This window comes from Bos javanicus, chromosome 10 (assembly GCF_032452875.1).
Source record: "Bos javanicus breed banteng chromosome 10, ARS-OSU_banteng_1.0, whole genome shotgun sequence".
NCBI lineage: Eukaryota > Metazoa > Chordata > Mammalia > Artiodactyla > Bovidae > Bos > Bos javanicus.
Window position 1 is genome coordinate 102,080,881 of NC_083877.1, and position 27,000 is coordinate 102,107,880.

The window sequence follows — 27,000 nt, forward strand, 5'->3', positions numbered from 1 at the left end:
ACTGATATAAACTCAATAAAGTGCTAGCAAACTGAATTCAGCAGCACATAAAAAGGATTATACACCATTATCAAGTAAGATCTTAGAATGCAAGAATGGTTCAAGATTCAAAAATCAATCCATGTAATACACCACATTAACAGAAGGAAGGAAAAAAACCACACGATCATCTCAACTGATACAGAAAAAGTATTTGACAAAATTCAACAACCTTTCATGATTAAAAAAAAAAAAAAAACCCACTAACAACACGCTAGGAATAGAACGAAACCACTTCAACATAACAAAGCCACGTTAAGAGCCCACAGCAAATATCACACTCAACGGTGAAAACCCAAAGGCTTTCCTCCCAGATCGGAAACAAGGCAAGGCTGCTTCCTCTCAGCACTTCTATTCAACACAGCACCGAAAGTCTGACCCAGAGCAGTCAGGCAAGAAAAAGAAATAAAAGACATCTAAATTGGAAAGGAAGAAGTAGAACTGTATCTGCTTCCGGATAATATGATCTTACATGGAAAAAACCCTAAAGAGTGCACACACAAAAATCCCATTAGAATAAGAGAAGCCAGCAATATTACAGTGTACAAAGATCAACACACAGAAATCAGTTATGTTTCTATGTACTAACAATGAAGTTTTCCAAAAGGCAACTGGAGGGGATCTCATTATAATGAGCATCTAAAAGAATAAAATACTTAGAAATTAACTTGACCAAGGGGTCAAAAGACTTGGACCATTAAAATTACAAAACATTATGAAAGAAATGTAAAAAGACACAAATAAATGGAAAGATACTTCATCCTGGCAGACTGGAAGACAATGTTGTTAAAATATCCACAGTACCCAGATCTATAGAGTCAACATAATCCCCATCAAAATCCCAATAACATTTTTGCAGAAATATTAAGATTTAAATATTAAATATTAATATTTAAAAAATCTTAAAATTCATATGTAATCTCAGAGGACCCTTAAAAGCCAAAACAATCTTGAAAAAGAAGGAACAAACTTGGAGGTCTCATACTTCTTGATTTCAAAACACATTACAAAACTACAGCAATCAAAGCATTTTTGACTTAAATAAAGACAAACATACAGACCAATGGAACAGAAGAGAGAGCTCAGAAATAAATCTCTAGGCACATGGTCAAATGATCTTTGCAAGGATGCCTATGGGAAAAGGACAGTCTCTTCAACAAATGATGCTGGGCAAGCTGGGTGTTCATAAACACAGAAAAAGGAAGTTGGGTCCTCCCTCAATCTAGATACAAAAACTAACTCAAAATGAATTTAAGATCAAAATGTAAAACCTAAAATTATAAAGCTCCTAGAAGAAAACAGAGGCAAGGCCTCATGACGTTGGGTGTGGCAGTGATTTCCTGGATCTGACATCAAAAGCACAAGCAGCCAAGGCAAAAACAGACAAATTGGGCTGACGTTAAAACAGGAAACCTCCTCGCATCAAGGAAACAAGCAAAGTAGAAACGACAACCTGCGGAATAGGAGAAAAACCTGCAAACCATGTATCTGATAGGGTGTTAATATCCAGCATATATAAATAGCTCTGACAACAACAAAAAAGTAAATAAATCTGATTAAAAAGCAGGCAAAGGACTTCAACAGACATTCATTCAATGATGATATACAAATGGCTAAGAGCATAAGTAAAGATGCCACTATTATAGAAATACATTAAATCTACAATGAGATATCTCTTCATATTCATGAGGAGTGCCAGGATGAAAATGCAGAAATAAGTACAGGTGAGAATGTGGAGAAGCTGGACCCTTGTGCACTGCGGATAGGAATGCAAAACGGTGCAGCTGCAATGGAAAACAGTATGCAGGGTCCTCAAAAGACTGAAAATAGAACCGTTACAAGAGCCAGCGCTCCACGTCTGGGCACACATGCAGAGGAACCAAGAGCACGATGTCAGTGAGACACCTGCACACCACGTGCACTGCAGAGTTCCCCACAACAGCCAGTGAGTGGAAGCGACTCGTGTCCATCAGAGGATGAATGGATAAGCAAAACATGGTACATACATAGAATGACATATTATTCAGTCTTAACAAGGAAGGAAATTCTGTCACACGCCACAACATGGATGAACACTGAGGACATTACCCTAACTGAAGTCAGCTAGTCACAAAAGAGAAATACTGAATGATCCCACTTTTATCAGGCATCTAAAATAGTCAAACTCATAGAGAGAGAAAGACGAATGGTGGTGGCTGTTGGAGATTAGGAGGAGGGGAAAACAGGGAGTTGTTCAATGGGTACAGAATTCAGTTCTGCAAGCTGAAAAAGTTCTAGGGATCTGTTGCATAAAATGTGAACAGTCAACACACTGACCTGTACACTTACAAGTGGTTAAGATGGCAATATTTAAAAAATTTTTAAATTGGAGGATAATTGCTTTACAGGATTCTGTGGTGTTCTGTCAGACCTCAACAAGAATCAGCCACAGGCACACCCATGTCCCCTCCCTCCCGGACCCCCTCCTATCTTCTCCTGCCCCAGCCTGCAGCCTGAGCTCCTGGAGTCGTACAGCAGGTTCCCATTCCATCTGTTTCACACACGGGCCCGTACATTTCCACGTTACTCCCTCCTCCCATGTCCGTAGGTCTGTTCTCTATGTCTGTTTCTCCACTGCTGCCCTGAAAATAAATTCATCAGTGCCATCTTTTTAGATTCCATATACTACTACTACTACTACTAAGTGGCTTTAGTTGTGTCCGACTCTGTGCGACCCCATAGACGCCAGCCCACCAGGCTCCCCAATCCCTGGGATTCTCCAGGCAAGAACACTGGAGTGGGTTGCCATTTCCTTCTCCAGTGCATGAAAGTGAAAAATGAAAGGGAAGTCGCTCAGTCGTGTCCGACTCTTCGCGACCCCATGGACTGCAGCCCACCAGGCTCCTCCGTCCATGGGATTTTCCAAGCAAGAGTACTGGAGTGGGGTGCCATTGCTGTCTCCAAGATTCCATATATGTCAGTATATGATATTTATATTTCTCTTTCTGTAAGATGGTAATTTTTATGTTATGTGTATTTTGCCACAATTTAAAACCTTTTTAAAGATTCAAAACATGTAAATCTTAAGAGATGGGTAAATTTGATTATATTAAAATGTCAAATCTGATAATGGCAAAAACATCATTAACCACAGTTGAAGACAAGTAAAAACTTTGAAAGAAATTCACAAAATACATAATTATCGAGGATGAGTAGTTAGAATAGTTAAAGGACTCCAACAAACCAGTAACATTAGAAAATCACTGCAACACTGTGTTAGAGAACACACAGAAACCTAAACTTGTCTCAGAGGCAGAACGGATAAATAACTAGATAATTCATATAAAAGAACATTACACAGCAGCTAAAATATATGAAACAGATTCTTATTTATCAACTTCTATAAATTTTAAAAACAAGTCAAGTAAAAACAATTCACAATGCGACACGCCTTTTATGTACACTTTAGAAACACAAGCTGCGAGTACATACTGTTTATAGGTGTAACACATACAAAGTGAGGGCGCTAAACCAGCTTCAATTCAGTCACCAGCCACTCTTTGCCTGTACCTGTTCTGCTAAGTGTGGTTTTTAAAAAACTCTTTTTCCCGCATTTGTGGCTGACAATATGTCTACTCCCAGCCTCTCCCACCTTGGGTTTAAACTGAGCCAGTGTTCCATTTTCAGTTCTGTCTCACTTGATCTAACAACAGGATTTGATCTGGCTGGTCATTTTCATCCCTGAAACACTTTTTCACTTAGCTTCTGAGACAATGCACATGCCTGTTTTCTTCCCAAACTCCTCGTCCCTTTTTCTCCGTCTTCTTTGCTCATTCCTCTTGCACTTATGACTCTCTTAACGATGCAACAGCTCAGAGTTTAAACCTTTGTTGTTTTCTTTTCTATTTATACTGACACTATAGGCATTCTCATTCTTTTCATGATTCTAAATACTACTTATATATTGCCAAATCCCAAATTCATATCTTTAGATGAGACTTCTCTCCCAAATTCCAGATTCATATGCCCTGGTGGTGGTGGTGGTGGTTTAGTCGCTAAGTCGTGTCTGACTCTTGTGACCCCATGGACTGTAGCCCACCAGGCTCCTCTGTCCATGAGATTCTCCAGGCAAGAATACTGGAGTGGGTTGCCATTTCCTTCTCCATCATATGCCCTACTGTCTATTAAACATCTCTGTAGGTCTAACAGACATCTCAGACTCAGCTGGTTCAACTGCACTCTACCCACCCAACACCTCTCCATCGGCATATTGAAAGTGAAATGCGGGGAGTGAGCTCTGCCCCTGGCAAAGGTCATGAGGAAGGAGGCTTGACATACGCAAAGGCGGGATCAAGCCTCAGGAGTCTCCCTGGAAATTCTCGAGCAATCTACCCCCAAAACCAGAGTCTGCCTACTTTCTGCTTTGTGCTTTCACCTGTCCCCCACTACCTCTCTCTGAAAAAGAGTTAGCTTACAGCTCCAGTTAATAATTCCTGGGTGTGACAGTGTTTCAACCTACAAACTCCCTTGGAAGTCCTCTAGCCTGCCTGAATAGGTTTTTCCAGCCACATGTGATTGCTCAGAGCCTCCAAACTGTGAGAGGCATGAGATGTTCTAAACTGTCTAAATACAGATTCCTTTGAGCAGTCAAGATTGATTAGAAATTGTATTGGTGAAGGGATTTTCACTTGTTGGGCCAATATTTGCTGCTAAGTCTCCATATCCCTTACCTGCTGTGTCCCTGGCAGTGTATTGATTAATATAATTGGTGTAAATAGTAGCTTTAATGTTTGTAACCTGGGACCCTTGAGTTAATTCTTTTTCTTGTTATAGCCCACCACACCTTTGCTCTGTAGGAATGCAACTTTAATACTTTTTGGAGGCTGGCGCCTGACTTTAGAATTATCACCTTTAGAGGAAAAGGCCTCCGGGCCAGAAGATGATGCAAATCACCTAAACTTTTGCATATGATAAGTTTGCAGGAAGAAAGCCTGGCTTACTGCCTGACTCTACCCCTTCCCCCACTGTCCTCTATGCATAACTTAAGGTATAAAAACTACTTTGGAAAATAAAGTGCGGGCCTTGTTCACCGAAACTTGGTCTCACCATGTCGTTCTTTCTCTTACCTTCTGGCTGAATTATTCAGCCTCTTTTCTCCACTGAATTTCCTCACTGAGCTATCCTTATTCTATTACTCTTTATATCCTTAATTAACGTTTAATTAAGCACTTGTTTCCTGATCCTCGCCGACGCCGTCCCCGCTTCGAATTCCCTGGATCCACCGGGGCTGGACCCCGGCAGTGAAAGTCACTCAGTCACGTCCAACTCTTTGTGACCCCATGGACTGTGTAGTCCATGGGATTCTCCAGGCCAGAATACTGGAGTGGGTAGCCTATCTCTTTTCCAGCAGATCTTCCTGACCCAGGAATCGAACTGGGGTCTCCTACATTGCAGGCGGATTCTTCACCAGCTGAGCTACCAGGGAAGTCTTCATCGGTGTATCAGCTGATGGCAACTTCACCCTTCCAGTGATTCTGGCCAAAAACCCTGGCACGACCTTAGATTCTTCCTGCTCTCACATACCCTACTTCCAGGCCATCAAGAAATCTCAGCACTAATATCAAACTAGACTGTAAAATCTGACTACATCATACAACCTACTCTGCTACCCTATGGTCTAAATCAATGCCATCTCTTGCTGGGGTTAATGCAACAGCTTCCTAACTGATCTCCATGTTTCTAGGGACTTGTCCCACCACAGGATTATCATGCTTGGCAAACAGAATTACCTTTCTTAGAGAACTCAGGCCATGTCATCTTCCACTCAAAGCTCCCAGTGACACGTGCTTCACTGGGAGGAGCCACAGTCCTTACAACAGGCCCCCGTGCCAGGCAAGACCTGCACAGCCACAGCCCTTCCTCCAGATGACCGTCCCATGTCCTCCTTTCCCACGACTCTTTCCTCACTCACTCGACACACCCACACACACCTCCTCCTGTTCACAAACAACCCAGGCATATACCCACCTGAGGGTCTTACCACTGGCTGACCGCATTACCTGGAGGCCTCTTTCCTGGATATTGACACAGCTTGCGTTCCCACTTCCTTCCCCTCTGGCTCCACTGCCACTTTCTCGCGAGGCCTCTCCTGCTTCACCTGATTTAAAAGGCCAGGCTCCGCTCACCCTGCTCCTTCCTGCTTCTCCTGCTGCACTTGTCCTCCTGTAACTTACCACTATTTAACGCATCCATACATATTCTACTTGTCTACTTGTTGTCATCTGCCTCCCTAAGGGAGAAGTTTTTGCCTATTTTGCTAATTTGCTGGATTCCAACACCTAGATAGAACAGTGCCTGGATCTCAGAAGATCTTCAATCAATACTTGCTGAGTGAGTGGGAAAAAAATACATATATATGAAAAATGTCCATAACTGCATATGTGAATAGTTGGTGCACAGATTCTGCTGTATCATCTTCTGTATTTTTATTACATTTTAAATATTATATAGTATAAAAATTTTTTAATGAAATTTGAAAAATACAAATATTTATTAATCACATTTATGCAATGTTAATATTCCAGGGTGTCTTTTGCTAAATTCCCCTTAGGGGTTTGAAAGTCCCTGACATTTAGAAAACAGATGAAAATAACTTATTTATATATATATATATATATATGTTATATCTATAGATTAATATATCCTATACTAATATAGGATAATAATTTGACTAAATAGTTTTCAAGTAAATGAAGAGTAGGGATGGGACCCAGGTCTCCTGCACTGCAGGCAGTGTACCATTTGAGTCACCAGGGAAGCATGTTTCAACACAGTTTGAACAAACAGAATATACAATAGAAGTTTCTCTGAAAAGAATCTCAACTCAAATGTTGTCCCCACTAGCCCTGTGATGTAATTTTACACAAAACCTGTCTACTCAAGCTGTGCACTGAACCTGCCTTAAGATAAGAAATAGTACTGTGAATAAATCTTACCTGAGCCAATAAATTTCCACCGTAAAAAAAGTTATTAAGGGACCTGTGAGGCAGACACCTGAGGAAAAAGCCATCTGTGTCTCCCTCCCCCTTCTCCCATCTGAGGGCAGGGGACCTGCTCTGACATCTGATGGAAAAAAACCTTTACAAAGGTTCGCTTTACAAACCTGTTAAAAACCTTCACAGAGCTAAAGCTTGCATTTTCGTATCTGAATACTGTGTACTATTGTTTGACCAGAGGAAACACTGGGGCCACAAGAACACTCTGGTTTATAGGTCTCCTATTTTCCCAGCACATCCATCTCAATATTTACCTTAAAATAACTAAAATTATCCAAGAGTCACAGAGGTTGGCAAATGACTACAGGACTCACTGACAGAGACTTAACAGGCTCCTTGGGAGCACACACAGAGGGAAGGAGTCATGGATGGACGCCACTGCAGGCCCGTCGGGAGGGGACACTAAATTCCGCCTGGGGAGCTGCCCGTCTGCCCCTCACGCAGAGCGGCTCCTGATGAACCCTGAACCTCATCCAGGCATCCCGGGATCCGCACGGTGTAACAGCAGAATTCCGAAAGTGACATAATTAACTAGGTGCTTATCAGAGAAAGAGGTCATTTAAAACTTTGCTACAAATAAGGATATTGAGGGAGAATAATGTACAATTCTCATTCGTATGTTTTGATTTTGCTCACAGTAATCGGAAATCTAAATACGTACGTGCCTCTTTAAGTGGAAACTGGTATTTATATCGTGGTTTACACTTTGGAAAGTATTTCCATGAGCATTACCTCACTGTGTCCAGATGAAAACCATATACATTACATATGACAAATACTATTTTATAGACGAAGAAATGAAGACTGAGGGGGCTACTGACTGACCCGACATGACAGAGCCGGGAAGCAGAGCCCGAGAAAGATCCTTGGACTGCAATATGCACTCTTTCCACCACACTAAAAATGCCTCTTCTATGTTCAAAGAATTAATTAATGAATAACATTATCTGAACTGGGCAAAGATTACATTTTTCTATTTCCTGGAAAGAAAAAAAAATCTATAGAACTTTTTAATAGCTACCATGGTTCAGTTCAGTTCAGTTGCTCAGTCGTGTCCGACTCTTTGTGACCCCATGAACCGCAGCACGCCAGGCCTCCCTGTCCATCACCAACTCCCGGAGTTCACTCAGACTCACGTCCATCGAGTCAGTGATGCCATCCAGCCATCTCATCCTCTCTCGTCCCCTTCTCCTCTTGCCCCCAATCCCTCCCAGCATCAGAGTCTTTTCCAATGAGTCAACTCTTCGCATGAGGTGGCCAAAGTACTGAAGTTTCAGGTTTAGCATCATTCTTTCCAAAGAAATCCCAGGGCTGATCTCCTTCAGAATGGACTGGTTGGATCTCCTTGCAGTCCAAGGGACTCTCAAAAGTCTTCTCCAACACCACAGTTCAAAAGCATCAAATCTTCGGCACTCAGCTTTCTTCACAGTCCAACTCTCACATCCATACATGACCACAGGAAAAACCATAGCCTTGACTAGATGAACCTTTGTTGGCAAAGTCATGTCTCTGCTTTTGAATATGCTATCTAGGTTGGTCATAACTTTCCTTCCAAGGAGTAAGCGTCTTTTCTTTTTTTTTCCTTTTTTTTAAAAATTTTATTTTATTTTTAATCTTTACATAATTGTATTAGTTTTGCCAAATATCAAAATGAATCCGCCACAGGTATACATGTGTTCCCCATCCTGAACCCTCCTCCCTCCTCCCTCCCCATACCATCCCTCTGGGTCGTCCCAGTGCACTAGTCCCAAGCATCCAGTATCGTGCATCGAACCTGGACTGGCAACTCGTTTCTTACATGGTATTTTACATGTTTCAATGTCATTCTCCCAAATCTTCCCACCCTCTCCCTCTCCCACAGAGTCCATAAGACTGTTCTATACATCAGTGTCTCTTTTGCTGTCTCGTACACCGGGTTATTGTTACCATATTTCTAAATTCCATATATATGCGTTAGTATACTGTATTTATGTTTTTCCTTCTGGCTTACTTCACTCTGTATAATAGGCTCCAGTTTCATCCACCTCATTGGAACTGATTCAAATGTATTCTTTTTAATGGCTGAGTAAATACTCTTTTAATTTAATGGCTGCAGTCACCATCTGCAGTGATTTTGGAGCCCAAAAAATAAAGTCTGACACTGTCTCCACTGTTTCCCCATCTACTTCCCATGAAGTGATGGGACCAGATGCCATGATCTTAGTTTTCTGAATGTTGAGCTTTAAGCCAACTTTTTCACTCTCCTCTTTCACTTTCATCAAGAGGCTTTTTAGTTCCTCTTCACTTTCTGCTCTAAGGGTGGAGTGATCTGTGTATCTGAGGTTATTGATATTTCTCCCGGAAATCTTGATTCCAGCTTGTGCTTCTTCCAGCCCAGTGTTTCTCATGATGTACTCTGCATATAAGTTAAATAAGCAGGGTGACAGTATACAGCCTTTTCCTATTTGGAACCAGTCTGTTGTTCCATGTCCAGCTACCATGGTAGTGAGTTATAATTAACTTAGATACTTCTGTTTTAAATGTCAGGATGTCATTTTTCTTCCGGTTTTATTTATCTACCTGAGGATTCATGTTAATAATCTGCTGTGAATCGTTCAAATGCTCAATATTAAATTATGAAAACATAGAATGCATATACCATATTTAAGTATAGTGTAATTAATACACATGAATATATTGCCTTGACATTATTTTGTTATAAACAGGTAACAACAGATGCCCTTTTTAGAAAAATGCCTTTAGAGTCTTCAATGTTAAAAACCATGTATTCACTACCTAGCAGGCTGACTCATAGTAAGAACTGGAAAAATGTTTGCTGAACTGCATCCTTAAAAAAATCCTATGATAAGCATATATTAACATGCAGATATTTAGAAATATCTTTTATTTCTTTTCAGATTTTCAAGGGATTTATCAAATTCTGTGTTGAGAAAACATATCAGTAAAAGAACCAAGTTTGTAAATTGTTCATTATCATATGAAATATTGTTAAGGCTTCTAAAATAAATCAATTTTATCCACTATACAATTTAGTTAGCAACCTGCAATCTAGAAATTATTATATGACGTAGTGATGAATACCTCTAAAATCTAGGCTCACAAGGGCAGGAATTTGTTATGTTCACTACTGTACTTCCAGAGTCCAGCACAATGCCTGGCACACAGCAGTACTCACCAAATACTTGTTGAATATTAAATTAATAAACACAGAAGGATTCCCCAGCAGTCCAGTGTTTAACACTCGGTGCTACCACTGCAGAGGATTCAATCCCTGGTGGGGGAATTAAGACCCCCCACGCCACACGGTGCAGCCAGCAACGAACAGAAAACAACTATACAGACAAGTCAGTAGCACGCCACGAAAAGAAACTTCAAACATGTCGAAAAAGTAACTTCCTGGGTGGGAGGTGGGAGGGAGGTTCCAGAGGGAGGGACATGAGAATTCCTATGGCTGACTCATGTTGATGTATGGCAGAAACCAATAAAATTTTGTAAAGCAATTATCTTCCAATCAAAAATAAATAAAATCAAGAAATAAAAAGACTTGTCAAACAAAGTAAAATCCTGAAAATTAAACAGAAAAATACATTTCCTAGGTCCAGTGAAAGCAGAATTTGTAATACATGAAACTGTGATAAACCAAAAGAGAAGTAGGTTTGGGTAGGGGAATGGTGATTCAGTTTTAGAAATGCTGAGCTTACGCGATCTAGGAGAGAGTTAGGGGAGACACACCAGCGGGAGGTCATGCATACTGAGGAAGCAAGGCGGGGAGCGCAGAGTTGCAGCGGCCAGGCTGAGAGGCGATGTCCAGCTCCACACCACCAGGCAGTCAAGTCAGCTGAGGACTCGACAATACCCAGAGTGCAGGTCAGCACCGGCCGAGGCAAGAACAGGGTCAGTCAACTGGTGGGAGGTGCGAGTCACACTGGAGTAGGTTAGGGAGTGAGTGACAGGCAGGCGTTTGTACAAATACTGACAAAGGAAAACACAAGACCAGAGCTGAAAGGGAATGTGCGATTCTGGGACTGTTCGCCGTTTACCACTCAGTCCTCTCCCTTTTAAAAACTTAAGACAGGAGAGACTAGGCTTAAATGGTGATGGGAACCGTCCAAGTGGAAGAAGAAAAAGGGAGAAAAGGAGAGGGATCAGTCAGAGACAAAGATGCATAACCTCTCTGTAAACTGTCAACCAAGGAGGAAACCCTTCAAAGTGAAGCTTATGCTGAAAACCAAGGAGGTAGCAGAGGAACACACAGAACAGCTCATTCCAAGAAAGATGGTACTTTGACATGTCAGGCTGACACATGAAACCAAAAAGGAATGCTAGCTAACTGAAACAGAAATCGCTGGATGGGAATGTTGTCGAGGTGTAAAAGGTCCAGACAGGGAAACCTGCTGAGCAGATGCAGGTGGAATCAGGAGAACACAGGGTCATTACATCGAGTTTTAATAGGCTCGTTCGATTGAGGTTTAGGGGACTCAGAAAAAGAAGCTTCCTCCTTGAGCCCTGAGAATTAAACCTGAAGCCTAGCACAGTGGTATTGTCCTCTTCAGCTAAGAGCAAGAGTAAGCTGGTCGTCTGAGGGGAAAAGACAATAACACATAACTACACAAAATGCAGCTAGGCTGCAATTGGTGAATAACCAGAGAATCCATAAATTACTTCTCCACTTCAGACTGAATCCCATTATTTCATTTTTGGACCTAAACAACCAAAGCTTCAAACACTGACATCCAGTAAGAATTCCCTTCATTCCCTTGAGGAGTAGCTGCTGACACGTCCAGCAAAAAACATAGCCTCCCTTGTGAAAAGTGACACAGCTGCTTCAGTTACTCAGCAGCTCTGACTCATCTGTATTAAAGCCCAGTAACTCTGATCATGCTTGGTTTTTATTTATTTTTGCTTTGGTTTCTAACAAAAAGGGCCAAGTCTGTTTCTGCCATCTGCCAAATGACCAGAAGCGCAGAAGCACATGTCCAGAAACACAGGATTCACTTTCATCGTTGTATCACCAGAGCCTAGCCTGAAGACTAGCAGATAGAAGGCTCTCCACAGATAGATGGAGTGAATGAGTAAATACACGAACGGTTCCACGGAGAGAGGAAAGAGTGATCACCAGATCTCTCTGTGGGGGGAGAGGGGGGTCCTCTGTCTTCACATGCCAGGATCCTCTGCTGGTCTACTGAAGTCACCAGAGCCCTTCTCAGAATGTTTCTGAATATACGGTAGGACAGAGCAAACTAAGACAAACACCGAAACCAAAACAGAAAGACAAAGTGCGACACCGTCTGGAACATGCTTCTGTGGCCGAGGCTGTGGTCAAGCCTCAGGTGTCACTCGGGAGGTCTGGGTGGACCACCTCACGGGCAGAACCCCAGGCGCCAGCACCTGCAGACTGCTGTTCCAAGAGAGGGGTCCTGCCCACTCTTGTCTCAGAGTGTGGGGGCAGCAGAGGCCACAGCAGTCCCACGGTGAGGGTCCGTCCTCCAGCTGCCTCCTGGAGTCGCCGGTGTCCTCGCCCTCCCCCGTGGCCCTTGTCCCCGAGTCCACAGTCTGCCTGTTTAGCCTTCACAGCTCTCCACGAGGATCAGGAGGGCAAGGCTTTCTGTGCAGTAGTGCAGACACGGGGTCTTGGAGGGGAGGTATCTGTTTCTTACAATAGATCCTCTTGTGTCCTGCACGCCTGTGATGAGGACTAATCCCTGAGCCTTTCTGGGGGCTAGAGGTGCAGATCAGCCTGCTTTGGGGCTTCTCCTTGTCGCTGGCTTAGGACTCAGATGCTTCAGGGGTGGAAACTGATGACGACTAGTGTTTCTGCCGTCCACTTCCCAGAATCTGGTTGCTGTTTTCCTCCCGCCTCCTCCCACATTTTTTTCTTCTACAAAAGAGGGTTTATTGGGAATCAACAAAGAATTGCAATTTGGGCTCCACATCTCTCGTGAGCCACAAGAAAATCCTCAGGGAGAGTGTAGAACAGACCGTGTTAATTGAGGGAAAAGGCAGTTTTGAGGGCTACGGCGAACCAGTGTCCATAGCTTTTCACTGGCTGGATCATGAGCCTTTCACCGGCTGAGTTCTTGCTAAGAAAACAGACGCATCTCCTCCTTCCCCTTGGTCTTTGTTTAGAACTCCCCCTTCTGGCCTCCTAACAGGACTTAACTGAGGTTCTTGGTTTGTTTGTTTTCCCCCCCAAGATTTCCCCTTTCTGAGTCAGACCTTTCTCTGAAAGCACCACTGATCTGTCAGGTTTCCATTTCAGTGATCCTCTCTCCCTTCTGCATGTACACCCAATTCACTCCTTTTCTTTTACTTGTAGGGGAGCCTGGGGGGCTGCCGTCTATGGGGTCGCACAGAGTCGGACACGACTGAAGCGACTTAGCAGCAGCAGCAGGGTTTAGTGAGGAAACAACCATGAACATATTTCATCCGTCACTTTTTTTAAGTTGCTTCTAAAATTTTAAACAAGAAAAATTTGATAAACCAAACTTTGAAGTAAATTCCCCAAAAGTTCATCTCATCTGCTTTATAACTATGATTTTCCTATCAAAGATAATGAATATATTGTTATATCCTCAAGTTCATGAAGGTAGAGACCATTTCCCCTTAATCTGTCACTGTATTATCCAATACCTAGCATAGTAGAGGAGGTCAAGAAAAATTTATTCATAAGTGATTGAATGAGATAGATATGATTAAAAAAAAAACTGGGATCCTTTGTTTTCATACTTTTAGTACTTATCTAATTCACCTAAGACTGTTTTGGAAATATTCTAAAAAGTAAACAATCAGAAATGGATACACCTAATCTAGAATCCAAGAATGTGTTTCACAACACAAAGTCCTTTACTACAAAAATTTTACTATAATTGCGTATATTATAACAGAGTTTCTTGGACAGAAAAGAACTGGCATTCAAGTTTACTTAGCTCTCTTGAAAGACTAGTAGTATAAAACGTACTTTTAATTTATAATTGCTACATAAATAGTATTTAATTACAACTAAAAATGTATAATTTTAAATGTTAGTAAATAAATCTGTGATGAGTTTTAACCAATACTGAAAATGCAGAGTCCTCCATATTTAAAATCTGTCCATCAGTTATTACATTTTAATTTGTATGGGCAAAACAGCCCAGCAAGTTTATTAAAAGCTTAGGTCTAGTAAGTAGATCCTTGCTGTTTTTGTCAGATGAGCTTAAAGGGCCGTAAGACAGGCCCCCTCTGCATGTGCGCCGCGCGTGCTCTGTTCTGTAACGTGTGCGCCGCGCTGCTTGTTCTGTGATCCTCTGTTTTGGCCACAGTGCGGGCACGCGCCTCTCAGTTCCCACAACAGGGATCAAACCACATCGCCTGCACTGGAAGCAGGGGTCTTAACAACTGAACCACCAAGGAAGTCCCCGTTTTGCAATCTTCCATCGGCTATTCTCTAAGCCAGGATTCTCCTAAAAGGCCCAAAGGGTTATTTAAAAATTTTAGTCATATTTTACAGAGAAAGTTAAATGTGTAATTTGGTTTTGTAATTCTGATACATCCATGAAAGGGTTACTTCTAACAGGATGCTTCCATGTTAATTTCAAACTAAATACCTTACAGTCATTCATATCAAAATGTTCCTCTGCAAACTTGTACAAAAGTCCGTAATTTGTTTAGTACTATCCCATTAAATGCTCCTTCTACAGTCAATTTTCATCATTGTTTACATTCTGCTTTACTAACTTCAAATTAAAATAGAATACTCACTTCGTCAGCCACAAACTCCTTACTCAGACCAAAATCTGTCAGCATCACGTGGCCATTAGAATCAAGCAGAATATTCTCAAGCTTAATGTCACGGTATATAATCCCCAACTGTAAAAACAAACAAAGATGCATTTTAAAATAACAATTTTCAAAAAATAAACTAGGAAAGTCTTTATTATGAACCTTGAAAACAAACCAAAAAAGGCATTCTCCTGCTCAGGGTGCTGTGATGACTTTTGTCATAGGCAGAGCAGATCTAAGTTCCTCTAGCTCCTTGCTTATCTGCTGGGCTCCTTGGGCCTCTGGAACCACGTTCCCCATAATGAGGGAACACTTCTGTCGGACTAGCTTCTCTGGGGTCTTCTTTGACGACTGCTCCTTCCTGGGTTACTCTTCGTGATGGATTTCATCCTCCCTCCAGAGGATCTTCAGGGGCTTTCTTAGCCAATTCATGTCTATCGTTTCTTAACGGCTTCAGAAGGCCTTCTTGGTTAACCAGTTCCTGCACTGGCCTTTTTTTTCTTCCCATAGAGCACCATAATTACACTGTACTTTTCCAACTATCCCTCTATTTTGTTTTGTATATAAGTTTTATTATAAAACATCTTAATTATATGACATAAATAAATCTACCCAAGTTATACAAGCAGTACCTGACAAACAAGAACTCCCCGTTTCATGTTACGTCAGCCTGGATTAAATGTTTTTAAACTCTTTATACTGAGCATTAGCAAACCTAATACTTTGTGCTTTCATCAACACCAAGTATATGAAAAAGAAGATTCTTGATACTTTCTTAAAATCAAAAGATTATACAAGGAAAAACACTAGGCATTTTCTTTCAAGAACCCTTTCCCCCCCATATTGTAAAACATGACTGTTTATTGTGAATGCACTGTCTGCTGAAGAGATATCTGACTTGAAGCCCACAAGCACCTAACAACCAGTATGACTTTTTTTTTTTTTTCCCCAAACAACCTGTTTGGAAAAGATTTTAGGAATAAGTCATTTACTACCTGCTTTACCACATCAGTTCCAAGTAAACTCCCCGTTTTTGTCTCTCCTGAAAAATCAGTGTTAGTAGACATACCAAAATTAACATTTCTGGCTTTGTGCTATATTTCTTTGTATTTCTCTTTTTACAAGGTAAGATTAAGAGAAACTGAACGAAGATCTAATCTGTATACACTTTCCATATCAATTACATTTATATCTGGTATCATCATATTCTCTACCTCTCTGTTTCTGATTACCCTGTTTTAATAATAATGAAAGTTGATGGATTTTCCCTTTAATAAACAGAATTAACAGTTTTCATACAAATTAGAAGCTGAATTTACTAGCTTATTTGTTGGAGCTTTGCATTTTGTATTTACACTTATATTTATGGTGATTTCACCATCATTTTTATGTTATAAAAATTACATCTGATTCCTCTAAGCATAAAACAAAGCTTTTCAGCCTATTACTAGGTCCAATCTGATGCATGTATTATATATATATATATATATATATATACACACACACATACATACATACAATAACATGTGTGTGTGTGTATATATCCCACAAAAATAACTAAAGGCATAAAGCTTACCTCCACACCATGGATTCTATCAGAAGGAACACGGATGCCTCTCCCCACACTTCAGTTAAGCACTTAAGCACCCACCTGAGGCTCCCCTTGCTTTATGGCCCTGCAGCCCTGCGCCCCAGAGCCACTTTCACTTCCCTTCCTGTTCATCTCCCTTTCCTTCATTCCCCTTAGGCCTCCTGTTCCGACCCTGTCCCCACCTCCCTGCCCGGTTATGCTTCTGTCTGGCCCAGACTCACCCATCTCTTCATCCTTTCCTTCCGGTATCTTCTAATCTTTCCTCACAGCCTCTCCTATCCATTGCTTCCATGTTGCAATCCCAATCTCCCTGCCCTTTAAAAGTTTCATCTTTTCCCCTCATTTCTCTCCATTCTTTTTTGTGCTGTATACTCATCTCTTTCATCTCTTTTTATCTGTAATCTAGTTTAGAACATGAACATACAACAAAGAAAAATAGTGATTTTATGACATACTCATATTATCCAAATGTAGTGATTCAGGTCATGCTCCTTGTGGTCTCACACAATTATGATAAAAAATATTCTAGTACTTTCTATTTCTTAGGCAACATACAAGCCTAATCCACATAATGACTGTTTGCTTCTACAATAATGTGTCCTCATTAAAAAGTTTTTAGTCAAAATATCTTGGATCAAGATTAACAGTATCTGAAATAATATTTTTTTAAATTTAAGCTGACTTTACAGAATTCAAACAGCATCACATACATACATGAATACCACTTAAAGTTTTTAGTAACTAAGCTCATGTCAATAAAGGTCATGGAGCGGGAGGGATGGAGGGGAGCAAGAGAGGACCTCGGGGCAAAATAAACGGAAAAGAGAGCCAGAGTTGGCAGGGGGATGGCTGGGTCTGTAGGTAAGTGCTTCTTTCAATTATCTCAAGCTAATAGGGAAACATACCCTGAAGGAATACAGGCAGAGTCTGCAGTGGAGTAAGTCACAATTAAGGAAGTACATATTATGACTTGTGGTTTCATCTTAAAGGTTACTTTAAGAATAATTTTTTTTTTTTAATTCTAATGATACTGTGTAATAAGCATTAGGATTTTTCATGAACAAAACCAAAAAAAAAAAAGTGCTCAGGTTCTGCTTTTTTAATCTGCATCCCGGGAACTACAAAAGGAAAGAAAGACTTTTAAAGAGGGAAGGCTGAAACTGAAACACTGCTTGTGGTCTGTAAAATGCCTCCACCACCTCCACTAAGACAACGACACATCAACACGTTAGCTCTCTTCATTCCATCCTCACCTGTTAACAGAGTTTTCAAAAGACAAACCCCGGAAGCGGAGCGTCTTACCTTGTGGAGGTGTCCGAGGGCAAGCACGATCTCTCCGACATAGATCTGCACCTCGCGCTCTGTGAAACGCTCCCTCTGAGAAAGATGAGTAAAAAGCTCTCCACCATTTATATAATCTAAAAACGAAATATAGTTTTTCTGTCTTTGACTTGTATTCATAAACTAAAGGAAGTATTTCCTTTTAATCACTTTGGATTAACCATAAGGCACTAATTTTAATATATTATTTTTGCAGAATGCTTAGTATATAGTTTCATATAGAAAATATTACTAAATTTATATAAATACAGTTTTATAAGTTAATGACTACCCTAAAATGCAATCAAATGAATTAGCATAGAATATTGCTATTAAAACTATTATGTGAAATCTGCATATATTTGAACAATTTTCCCAAATGCAGCAAATCAGAAACCTGTGCCATCACCACACAATCTTAACTTGCTGTAAAGTACCAAATCACCAACGACTACAGTAACTAAAGTAACATGAATGGAGTAAAACAAAGCAAACAGAAATCCCAGCCATTGCTTTGTGGTAATGGCCAGTCACTTTTTTTAAGCAGATTCCCTGTTTTTCAGAATTGTCTGGAAAGTCCTTCCAAAACTGTGTATTAAGTAGCAGGTAATCTTATTGCGCCATGTAACTCAAAAGTAAGAGCAGGAGAACACAGCTGAATCAAAACCTGAAATGAAAAGAGGTGCGTTTCCCTTTCAATTTGCCCTTTTTATCCCACGAGGAATAATGAAATAAGAGACAAGCTACAGCGAAAAATAAACAAGGAGCTGAATAATAGCTGAATAATAATAAGCCACAACAGAGTCCATAATCGGCTCTAAGACGACACTTACTGATAAACTGCTAATAGTTTGATCAGAAACTGACCATGACTTCCACAGACAGCACTTGTGTGTGAGAAGCAACGCACACCTAGGAAACAGTCGCAGGCGGGGGTCACGAACGCGAAAAGACACGCCTGAGAAAGCACACATCCCGGGGATAGTCATCTGTCACGTTTACCACAATCTGATCAAAGACCAAAGGAAAATCTTCACAAACTCACAGATTTTTATCTTGCTCATTTAAATTCCAAACAGCAGATTCCACAGAATGAAAGAGCTCTAAAAGCTAGTTGGGTGGCAACGTATTTTACAACGCACAAGAGAGCAAAAAGCACTGCCCTTCTAAGACTTCTGTATTTTGCCAGATACTTCCGGATTTCTGCACTTAATTATATCCTAACACAAAACTAATTATTAAAAAGGTGTAAAGGAACACAGCACTCCTGCAAACTAACAATGAATATTTTCTACCTTTAAGTAGTTACTTATTTAAACGTGGTTGCCACTGTTTGTCATGGCCCAGAAGTAGGTGTTCATAGGTCAGCTGACCAAATGACAAACTCCTACGCATCCCTGAATGTCCTATTCAATTATCTCTTCAATCACCACTCAAGCAGAGTGGATTAGTTCCTCCTATGTAACCCACTGTACTTATTTAGACTTACACCACATCAATTATCTTGCTGCACTGAAAATATCTGCACACTTTCTTTCTCTGCTACATTCTGAGCCTTTTAAAGTCACAATCAACGTTTTCATCTTAAAAAATCCAAGTGCTTCCATGCAGTATGCACTCAACACATGCTTAGTGCTTTATGAACTGAACACAAATCCTTTATACTGGAATAAATACCCTGAAACTCAAAGGCAAGTGGGTTGTGGGGAAAAAAAAAAACCCCAATGTGTTCCTGTCTTTGAGGCAACTTGATATAATCCAAAGAACTTAGGCTTTATAATCAAGAGACTTGAACCAGGTCACAGAGTCAGACAACCAAGTGACTAACACAGACAATGGCTCCACTGTGTCCTGACCTGAGCAAGTGAGTCTCGCTCGGTGCCAGTTCTTAATAAAACGGGAATCAGAACCACTAGAGATTACTGTTGCTCAGAGCACAAAAAAAGTGTTTTACTTTCATTTACTGGGGAGACTAAGAAAAATTAACTACAGATCTAAGAAGACAAACCTAAAACGACATTAAGTAGCTTTCCTACTTGTAAAATAGGCCAACAGCCCAAGGAGCAGACCTGACATTCATAACATATGCCTCATTTGCAGGCACAGGGTTGCACACGGTATAAGGTGAACCACCAACTCTATCGGGTGGTCCAGGCTTCAACACCGGGAAGGCAGATAGAGAGGCAGCCAAAGGGCTACCACAGCAGGAGCTATGACGTCTGGACTCTCGCTACAGGATAGATGCCCTCGTCTACGGCAGGGCTGTGAGGGATGTGAGGGTTGCTACCACAGCAGGAGCTATGACACCTGGACTCCCGTTACAGAACAGATGTCCTCATCTACGGCAGGGACGTGAGGTTAGCGGGAGTCTCTAATAAGATCAGCATCCAGTACCCTCAGTAGTTATAATTCTGGTAGGTCTGTTTGGTGGGTAGTGGTGTGTCATTATGATTTTAATTTGCATTTTCCTGAGTGACAACATTATTTAGTATCTTTCCATGGCTTACTGGATATTTCTATATCTTCTTTTGTGAAACATTTATTAAGGGTTTTTTTTCTTGCCCCTTTTGGTTTTATTTTGATTGAAGTATAATTCACATACTGTGAAGTCCACCAGTTTGAAGTGTAAGATTCAATGGTTTTTCACATATGAAAACTTGTACAACCATCATTATAGATTCAAATTTAAAATATTTTTACACACTCCCTCCCAGAAATCCCAATTTATCTGTTTTTCTTTAGCTGCTTTTGCTTTTGATGTCACATTTAAGAAATCACTGCCAAAACCAATGTCAAAAAATGTACCCCTACGTTTTCCCCTAAGAGACTTACAGGCTTAGTTCTTACTTTTCACCTTTGACCTGTTTTGAGTTATGTTTTGTATATGCTGTGAGTTATGGTAGGTCTGGTGTGTCGTGGTGTGTCATGATGGTTTTAATTTGCATTTTTCTGCATAAAAACATTATTTAGTATCTTTCTATGGCTTACTGTGTGGAACATATGAAATACGTTTGCATATGGTTATCCAGCTGTCCCAGCACCATTAGTTTAAAAGACTATTCTTTCCTCACTGGCATCCTTGTCAAAAAATTGATTGACCATAAATGTAAGCATTTATTTCTAGACTCTCAATTCTATTCTATTATTTCTATGTCTATCTTTATTCCAGTGCCACACTTTCTTGATTATTGTAGCTTTGTAGCAAGTTTTTAAAGTGTTAGTCTTGGAATTTAATTCTTCCTTTTCAAAACTGTTTTAGCTATTCTAAGGTTCCTTGATTTTTCCATATAAATTTTAGAATGACTGTCAATTTTCATAAGAAAATAAGCTGGGATTTTGAGAGAGGTTTGTTAAATCTACAGATCAATTTGGGGAGTACTGCCATCTTAATAATATAAAGGCCTTCAATCCATAAACATAGGACCTTCTATCGCTGTGAAGTGACTCTTTTTTATTTTTACTAACACTTTTTTGTTAAGTATATTTTGTCTGTTATTAGCACAGCCACTCCTGCTTTCTTGTGGTTGCTGTTTGCATGACTTACCTTTTCCCATCCTTTTTTTTTTAACCTATTTATACCTCTGAATCGGAAGCTCCACATGTGGCGCTACAGGAGAGACTGAAGGCAGGAGGAGAAGGGGACAACATAGGATGAGATGGTTGAATGCCATCACCGACTCGATGGACACAAGTTTGAATAGACTCCAGGAGATGGTGAAGGACAGGGAAGCCTGGCGTGCTGCAGTCCATGGGGTCACAAAGAGTTGGACACGACTGAGCAATCGAACAACAACACACCTCGGAATCTACTGTGTATCCACTATAAACAGTGTATGGTTGGATCTTTCCCTTCTTCTGACAGTCTCTTGTCTTTTGACTGTACCTATTAATCCATTCACATTGAATGTTATTACTGGTACAACTGGATTTGATGTTGTTGTTTATTCACTCAGTCATGTCCACTCAGTCTTTGCAACTCCACGGACTGCAGCATGCCAGGCTTTACTGCCCTTCACCAACTCCCAGAGTTTACCCAAACTCATGTCCATCGAATCGGTGATGCCATCCAACCATCTCATCCTCTGTCATCCCCTTCTCCTCCTGCCTTCAATCTTGCCCACCATCAGGGTCTTTTCTAATGAGTTGGCTCTTTGCATCAAGAGGCCAAGGTATTGGAGCTTCAGCTTCATCATCAATATTTCCAATGAATATTCAGGATCGATTAACTTTAGGACTGACTGGTTTGATCTCCTTGCAGTCCAGGGGACTCTCAAGAGTGTTCTCCAATATCACAGTTCAAATGCATCAATTCTTCGACACTCAGCATTCTTTATGGTCTAGCTCTCACATCCATACGTGACTACCGGAAAAGCCAGTATGAGCCACGAGGGCTTCCCTTGTGGCTCAGCTGGTAAAGAATCCCACCGTGATTCAGGAGACCTGGGTTCAATCCCTGGGTTGGGAAGATCCCCTGGAGAAGGGAATGGCTACCCACTCCAGTATTCTGGCCTGGAGAAGTCCATGGACTATACAGTCCATAGGGTCGCAGAGTTGGACACGACTGAGAGGCTTTCACTTCACTTTCACTGGAAGAACCATAGCTTTGACCTTTGTTGGCAAAGTAATATCTCTGCTTCTTAACATGTTCTCTAGGTTTGTCATAGCTTTTCTTCCAAGGATCAAGCTTCTTTTAATTTCATGGCTACAGGCACCATCTGCAGTGATTTTGAAGCCCAAGAAAATAAAGTCTCTCACTATTGCCATTGTTTCCCCATCTATTTGCCATGAAATGATGGGACCAGATGCCATGATCTTAGTTTTTTGAACGCTGAGTTTTAAGGCCAGCTTTTTCACTCTCCTCTTTTACTTTCAACAAGAGGCTTAGTTCCTTTGTGCTTTCTGCCATAAGGGTGGTATCATCTGCATATCTGAGGTTATTGGTATTTCTCCTGGCAATCATGATTTCAGCTTCTACTTTATCCAGCCCAGCACTTCGCATGATGTACTCTGCATGTAATTAAAAAAAACAGGGTGACAATATACAGCCTTGACGTACTCCTTTCCCGATTTAGAACCAGTCCATTGTTCCATATCCAATTCTAACTGTTGCTTCTTGACATGCACACAGGTTTCTCAGGAGGCAGGCAAGGTGGTCTGGTATTTCCCATCTCTTGAAGGATTTGCCACAGTTTGTTGTGATCCAAACAGTCAAAGGCATTAGCATAGTCAATGAAGCAGAAATAAATGTTTTTCTGGAATTCTCTTTCTTTTTTGATGATCCAGTGGATGTTGGCAGTTTGATCTCTGGTTCCTCTGCCTTTTCTGAATCCAGCTTGAACATCTGGAAGTTCTCGGTTCATGTACTGTTGAAGTCTAGTTTGGAGAATTTTGAGCATTACTTTGCTAGGCTATGAGATGAGTGCAATTGTGTGGTAGTTTGAACATTCTTTGGCATTCCTTTCTTTGGGATTTGGACAAGGAAGTGGCAACCCACTCCAGTATTCTTGCCTGGAGAATCCCATGGACGGAAGAGCCTGGTGGGCTACAGTCCATGGGGTCGCAAAGAGTCGGACATGACTGAGCAACTTCACTTTCACTTCTTTGAGATCGGAATGAAAACTCACATTTTCCAGTCCTGTGGCCACTGCTGAGTTTTCCAAATCTGCTGGCATGTTGAGTACAGCACTTTAACAGCATCATCTTTTAGAATTTAAAATAGCTCAGCTGGAATTCCATCACCTCCATTAAGCTTTGTTCAGAGTGATGCTTCCTAAGGCCCACTTGACTTTGCACTCCAGGATGTCTGGCTCTAGGTGACTGATCACACCATTATGGTTACCTGGGTCATTAAGGTCTTTTTTGTATTGTTCTTCTTACGTCTGCTATTTTACTTTTTTATTTTCTATATACTTTATATCTCTGTTCCTCTATTCCTCCTTACTTCTTTTTCATTAAGTAAACATTTTTAAGTTATTTTCTTAGTGGTTACTCTATGGCTTACCATATATTATTACAAACAGTGTGAGATTCATACCGACTTAATTCCAGTGATATATACAAACATTACTCCCACATAGGCCTACTCTCTCTTCCTCCTGTTTGAGACATTATTGTTATATATAGCACAACTATATGTGTTACAAACTCAACAATACATTATAATTATTGCCTTATATAGTTTTATGCTTTTCAAAGAGGCTGAAAGGAAAGAGAGTAAGTATATATCTACAGTCTGCCATTTTAGCTTCCCCATTTATCATTTTTCAGTTCTCTTTACTTTTTCTTATGGCCTTCCTTTGGCATTGGACAGCACAGAGGTTCTGGTCATTTTAAGGATTTCGTCTTTTACTCTGAATGACATAAGAAGCCTAGGGAAGATTCTGAGTGCAACAGTAGTATGACAACGCTTCCATTTTGATAGATCAATGACTGGCTCTTTGTTGAGAACAGTAAGAGCGGAAGTAGGGAGGCCACCTTCAATGAACAAGGAGAGGTGATGGAGCCTGGGAGAAGGGTGACGGCAGTGGTGGTCAGGGTCCAGCCCACCCTGAGCACATGAAAGGAGGGCACGGACCCTTAGCTGAGTACACAAGCCTTCGGCAAGGGCAGATGTGAAAGGGACAATTCAGAGTTCACTTCCAGAAAGGAGAACACACAGGTGTCTAACCAATAGTGAAAGCTCAATAAATGGTACTTATCATCAGCACCATCTTGAATCACACATTGTCAGAATGTGAAAAGGGACAAGAGAGCCCTTCTGGAATCCTTTCAGGAAGGTGGTGGCTTAGTCACCCCATCATGTCAGACTCTTGCAACTCCATGGAGTGTAGCCTGCCAGCGTCCTCTGTCCAATAGCATTCTCCAGGCAAGAATACTGGAGTGGGTTGCCGAAGAGAAAGGCAAATTTCAGATCATTAAGAGGAGGCTCCATGTAAATTCCTTGAAATTATGCACAATTTTTTCAAGTATATGTAAGCGTATGTGCATTCTACTGAGAAGGGAGGGGGCCACAGATTTTATTAGATTCTACAAGGAGTTACAAGCCAAAACAGTTCTCAGAACATCGCTCTTAAGACAGCATTATAAATCTGAATGGAAACACGCCAATCAAGTTTACTTATAAACAAACCAAAATATGGACTGCCAGCACAAGGGACACATCTGAGAGGCGTGTCCTCCAGCTCGCCAGCAACAAGCACCTCATCATCACAGTGCAGACACCCAGCACCACTGCTTCTGAGCGTTCAGATCGCGCGTCCCTGACTTCTAGCCTTGCTTGGCATTAGCTGTCCTGGAGCTTCTTGTACTTGGAATTGGACTGATGAGGCTCAGAGCTTACAAAACTGAAGTGGAGCATGGGTTTTCATTGTCAACAGGATCTTTGACTTCTGAGGGTGTGCTGGAACTGCACTCTGGTGTCTTTATACCTCTGTGTTTATCCCGAGAGCCAGCAACTCTGGAGAGGGGAATGCTGATGCTTGTTCTTGAGACTAAAAACCTCTTAGCCAGGCAGTGAGACAACATATAAAACAAACTTTAGAAAAGACTACAAAGATTATTATTAAATTGAATTGAATTATATAGTTTTTATTCTCTTAGAACAATGGAATCAGGAATGCAGGCAGACTCTGGGAGAGTTAGCAGTGGTGGGAATACAGTCAGAGATATGAAAACCCAAATTGTTACTGACATCTGAGAGGAAGATTCTTCTCAGCTTTATAACTCAAGGAGCTCCCATTCCCCTCTTCCACTCCCACCCCTTGCCAACTGGGCGTAAATTACATTCCTCCATTAAAAAAAAAAAAAAAGTACTGAAAAGCTCAGATGGAATAAAGCACCTGAGTGGAAACTGTCTCCTATCAGAGTTGTTTAAGATCTACTCTGCCTGGTGGGCCTCGGTCCATGCCAACTTATCTACCTTGAATAACTTTCCTTTCAAAATTATGCATTCATTAGAACTCTAGAAATTAGGTTTCTCAAGTGTCTGCCAATTTCTTCCACAATGAACTGCAAGCATGACGGCTGGTTTTTGTTTAGCCAATGCTGACAGTTTTTATCCTCTTTATGGGAACAAACAGCATGAGAATGTTCAGTTTTCACTGATATTCCTGAGGCTTTTTGCCTCTGTGGACAAACAATGAAAATGGACTAAGTGGTGCTGGCTCGATCCAACTGCTGGCCACTGCTGTGTGTGTAGAAGCAGAGTCTCAGTAACCCCAGTTCGTCATGGTAAGTGGGAAAGGGCTCCTGGCAGATAAGAACTAAAGTGATGTAAAACAGAGTTTTGGCTGACTTCCTTTAAAATCTGTATCTTAACACAGCTCACTGCTTTTAAGACTAGACAACGACATAGTAACAACTAGAGATACTGGGCACTTTCAATGTGCCTGTTCTATTTAGATATGATAACAAATCTGATACTCAAAAACAATGCTATGAAGCTGGTGCTATTAAATACTAGTATAATTCCCAGAGAAAGTAAGTTAATCTCTAGAAAACAGTGAAACTCAGAGAGGTTAAAAATATTACCCAGAGCTACATAATCTTTTAAGTGAAAGAATAAAGATTATGAACATGGGCAGATTAACTCTAAAAACAGGAATTTTAAAAAATTTATTTTTTAATTGAAGGATAATTGCCTCACAGAATTTTGTTGCTTTCTGTCAACCCTCAACATGACTCAGCCATAGATTTACATGTGTCTCCTCCCTTTTGAAGCCCCCTCCCATCTCCCTCCCCTCTAGGTTGGTGCAGAGCCCCTGTTTGAGTTTCTGAGCCATACAGCACATTCCCGTTGACTATCTATTTTACACAGGGTCACGTAAGTTTCCATGTTACTCTCTCCATGCATCTCACCCTCTCCTCCCCTCTCCCCATGTCCATAAGTCTATTCTCTACATCTAAAAACAGGAATGTTTTTAAATGCTACATAGAGCTGCCCTTTTCCCCCCTGATACGGTTTTTACTGTCATTTGTTAGGGAGAGCCCCATCGGACAACTGGCATTGCTAATCACTGTGAGAAAAACGGCCTTAAATCACCTATTCTGTGCTTCAGATATCTAAAAGGTTTGGGGTCCCATAATTCTATATATTTGGTCATAAAATGTCTCCATTTTACATGCTTTTCATGGTTAAATTTTGGAGGGCTCATCAGAATGTCACAGTGCTCAAAAGGAGACATTCCTAGGGGTCTGTAGTAGGACTGCTTTTCAATGGCCACAGTAAACGATGACTTTCAACCTTTTTTGAGAATG

At 41.0% G+C, this 27,000-nt stretch overlaps 1 protein-coding gene across 6 annotated transcripts in view; it reads right to left on the bottom strand.

The window, feature by feature from the left end:
* RPS6KA5 (ribosomal protein S6 kinase A5) overlaps positions 1 to 27,000 on the bottom strand; it is a 219,661-nt gene that overhangs the window by 90,540 nt on the left and 102,121 nt on the right. For 4 of the 6 annotated variants that reach the window (XM_061429707.1, XM_061429705.1, XM_061429708.1 and 1 more), the window contains exons 4-5: positions 17,728 to 17,843; positions 14,814 to 14,921 (exon numbers count right to left, since the gene is read on the bottom strand). The exons of 1 other annotated variant lie outside the window; for it this stretch is intronic. In XM_061429707.1, coding sequence (XP_061285691.1) covers positions 14,814 to 14,921; positions 17,728 to 17,843 — 224 coding nt within the window. The remainder of the gene's footprint in view (positions 1 to 14,813; positions 14,922 to 17,727; positions 17,844 to 27,000) is intronic. One more of the 6 variants, XM_061429709.1, reaches the window with a different exon arrangement.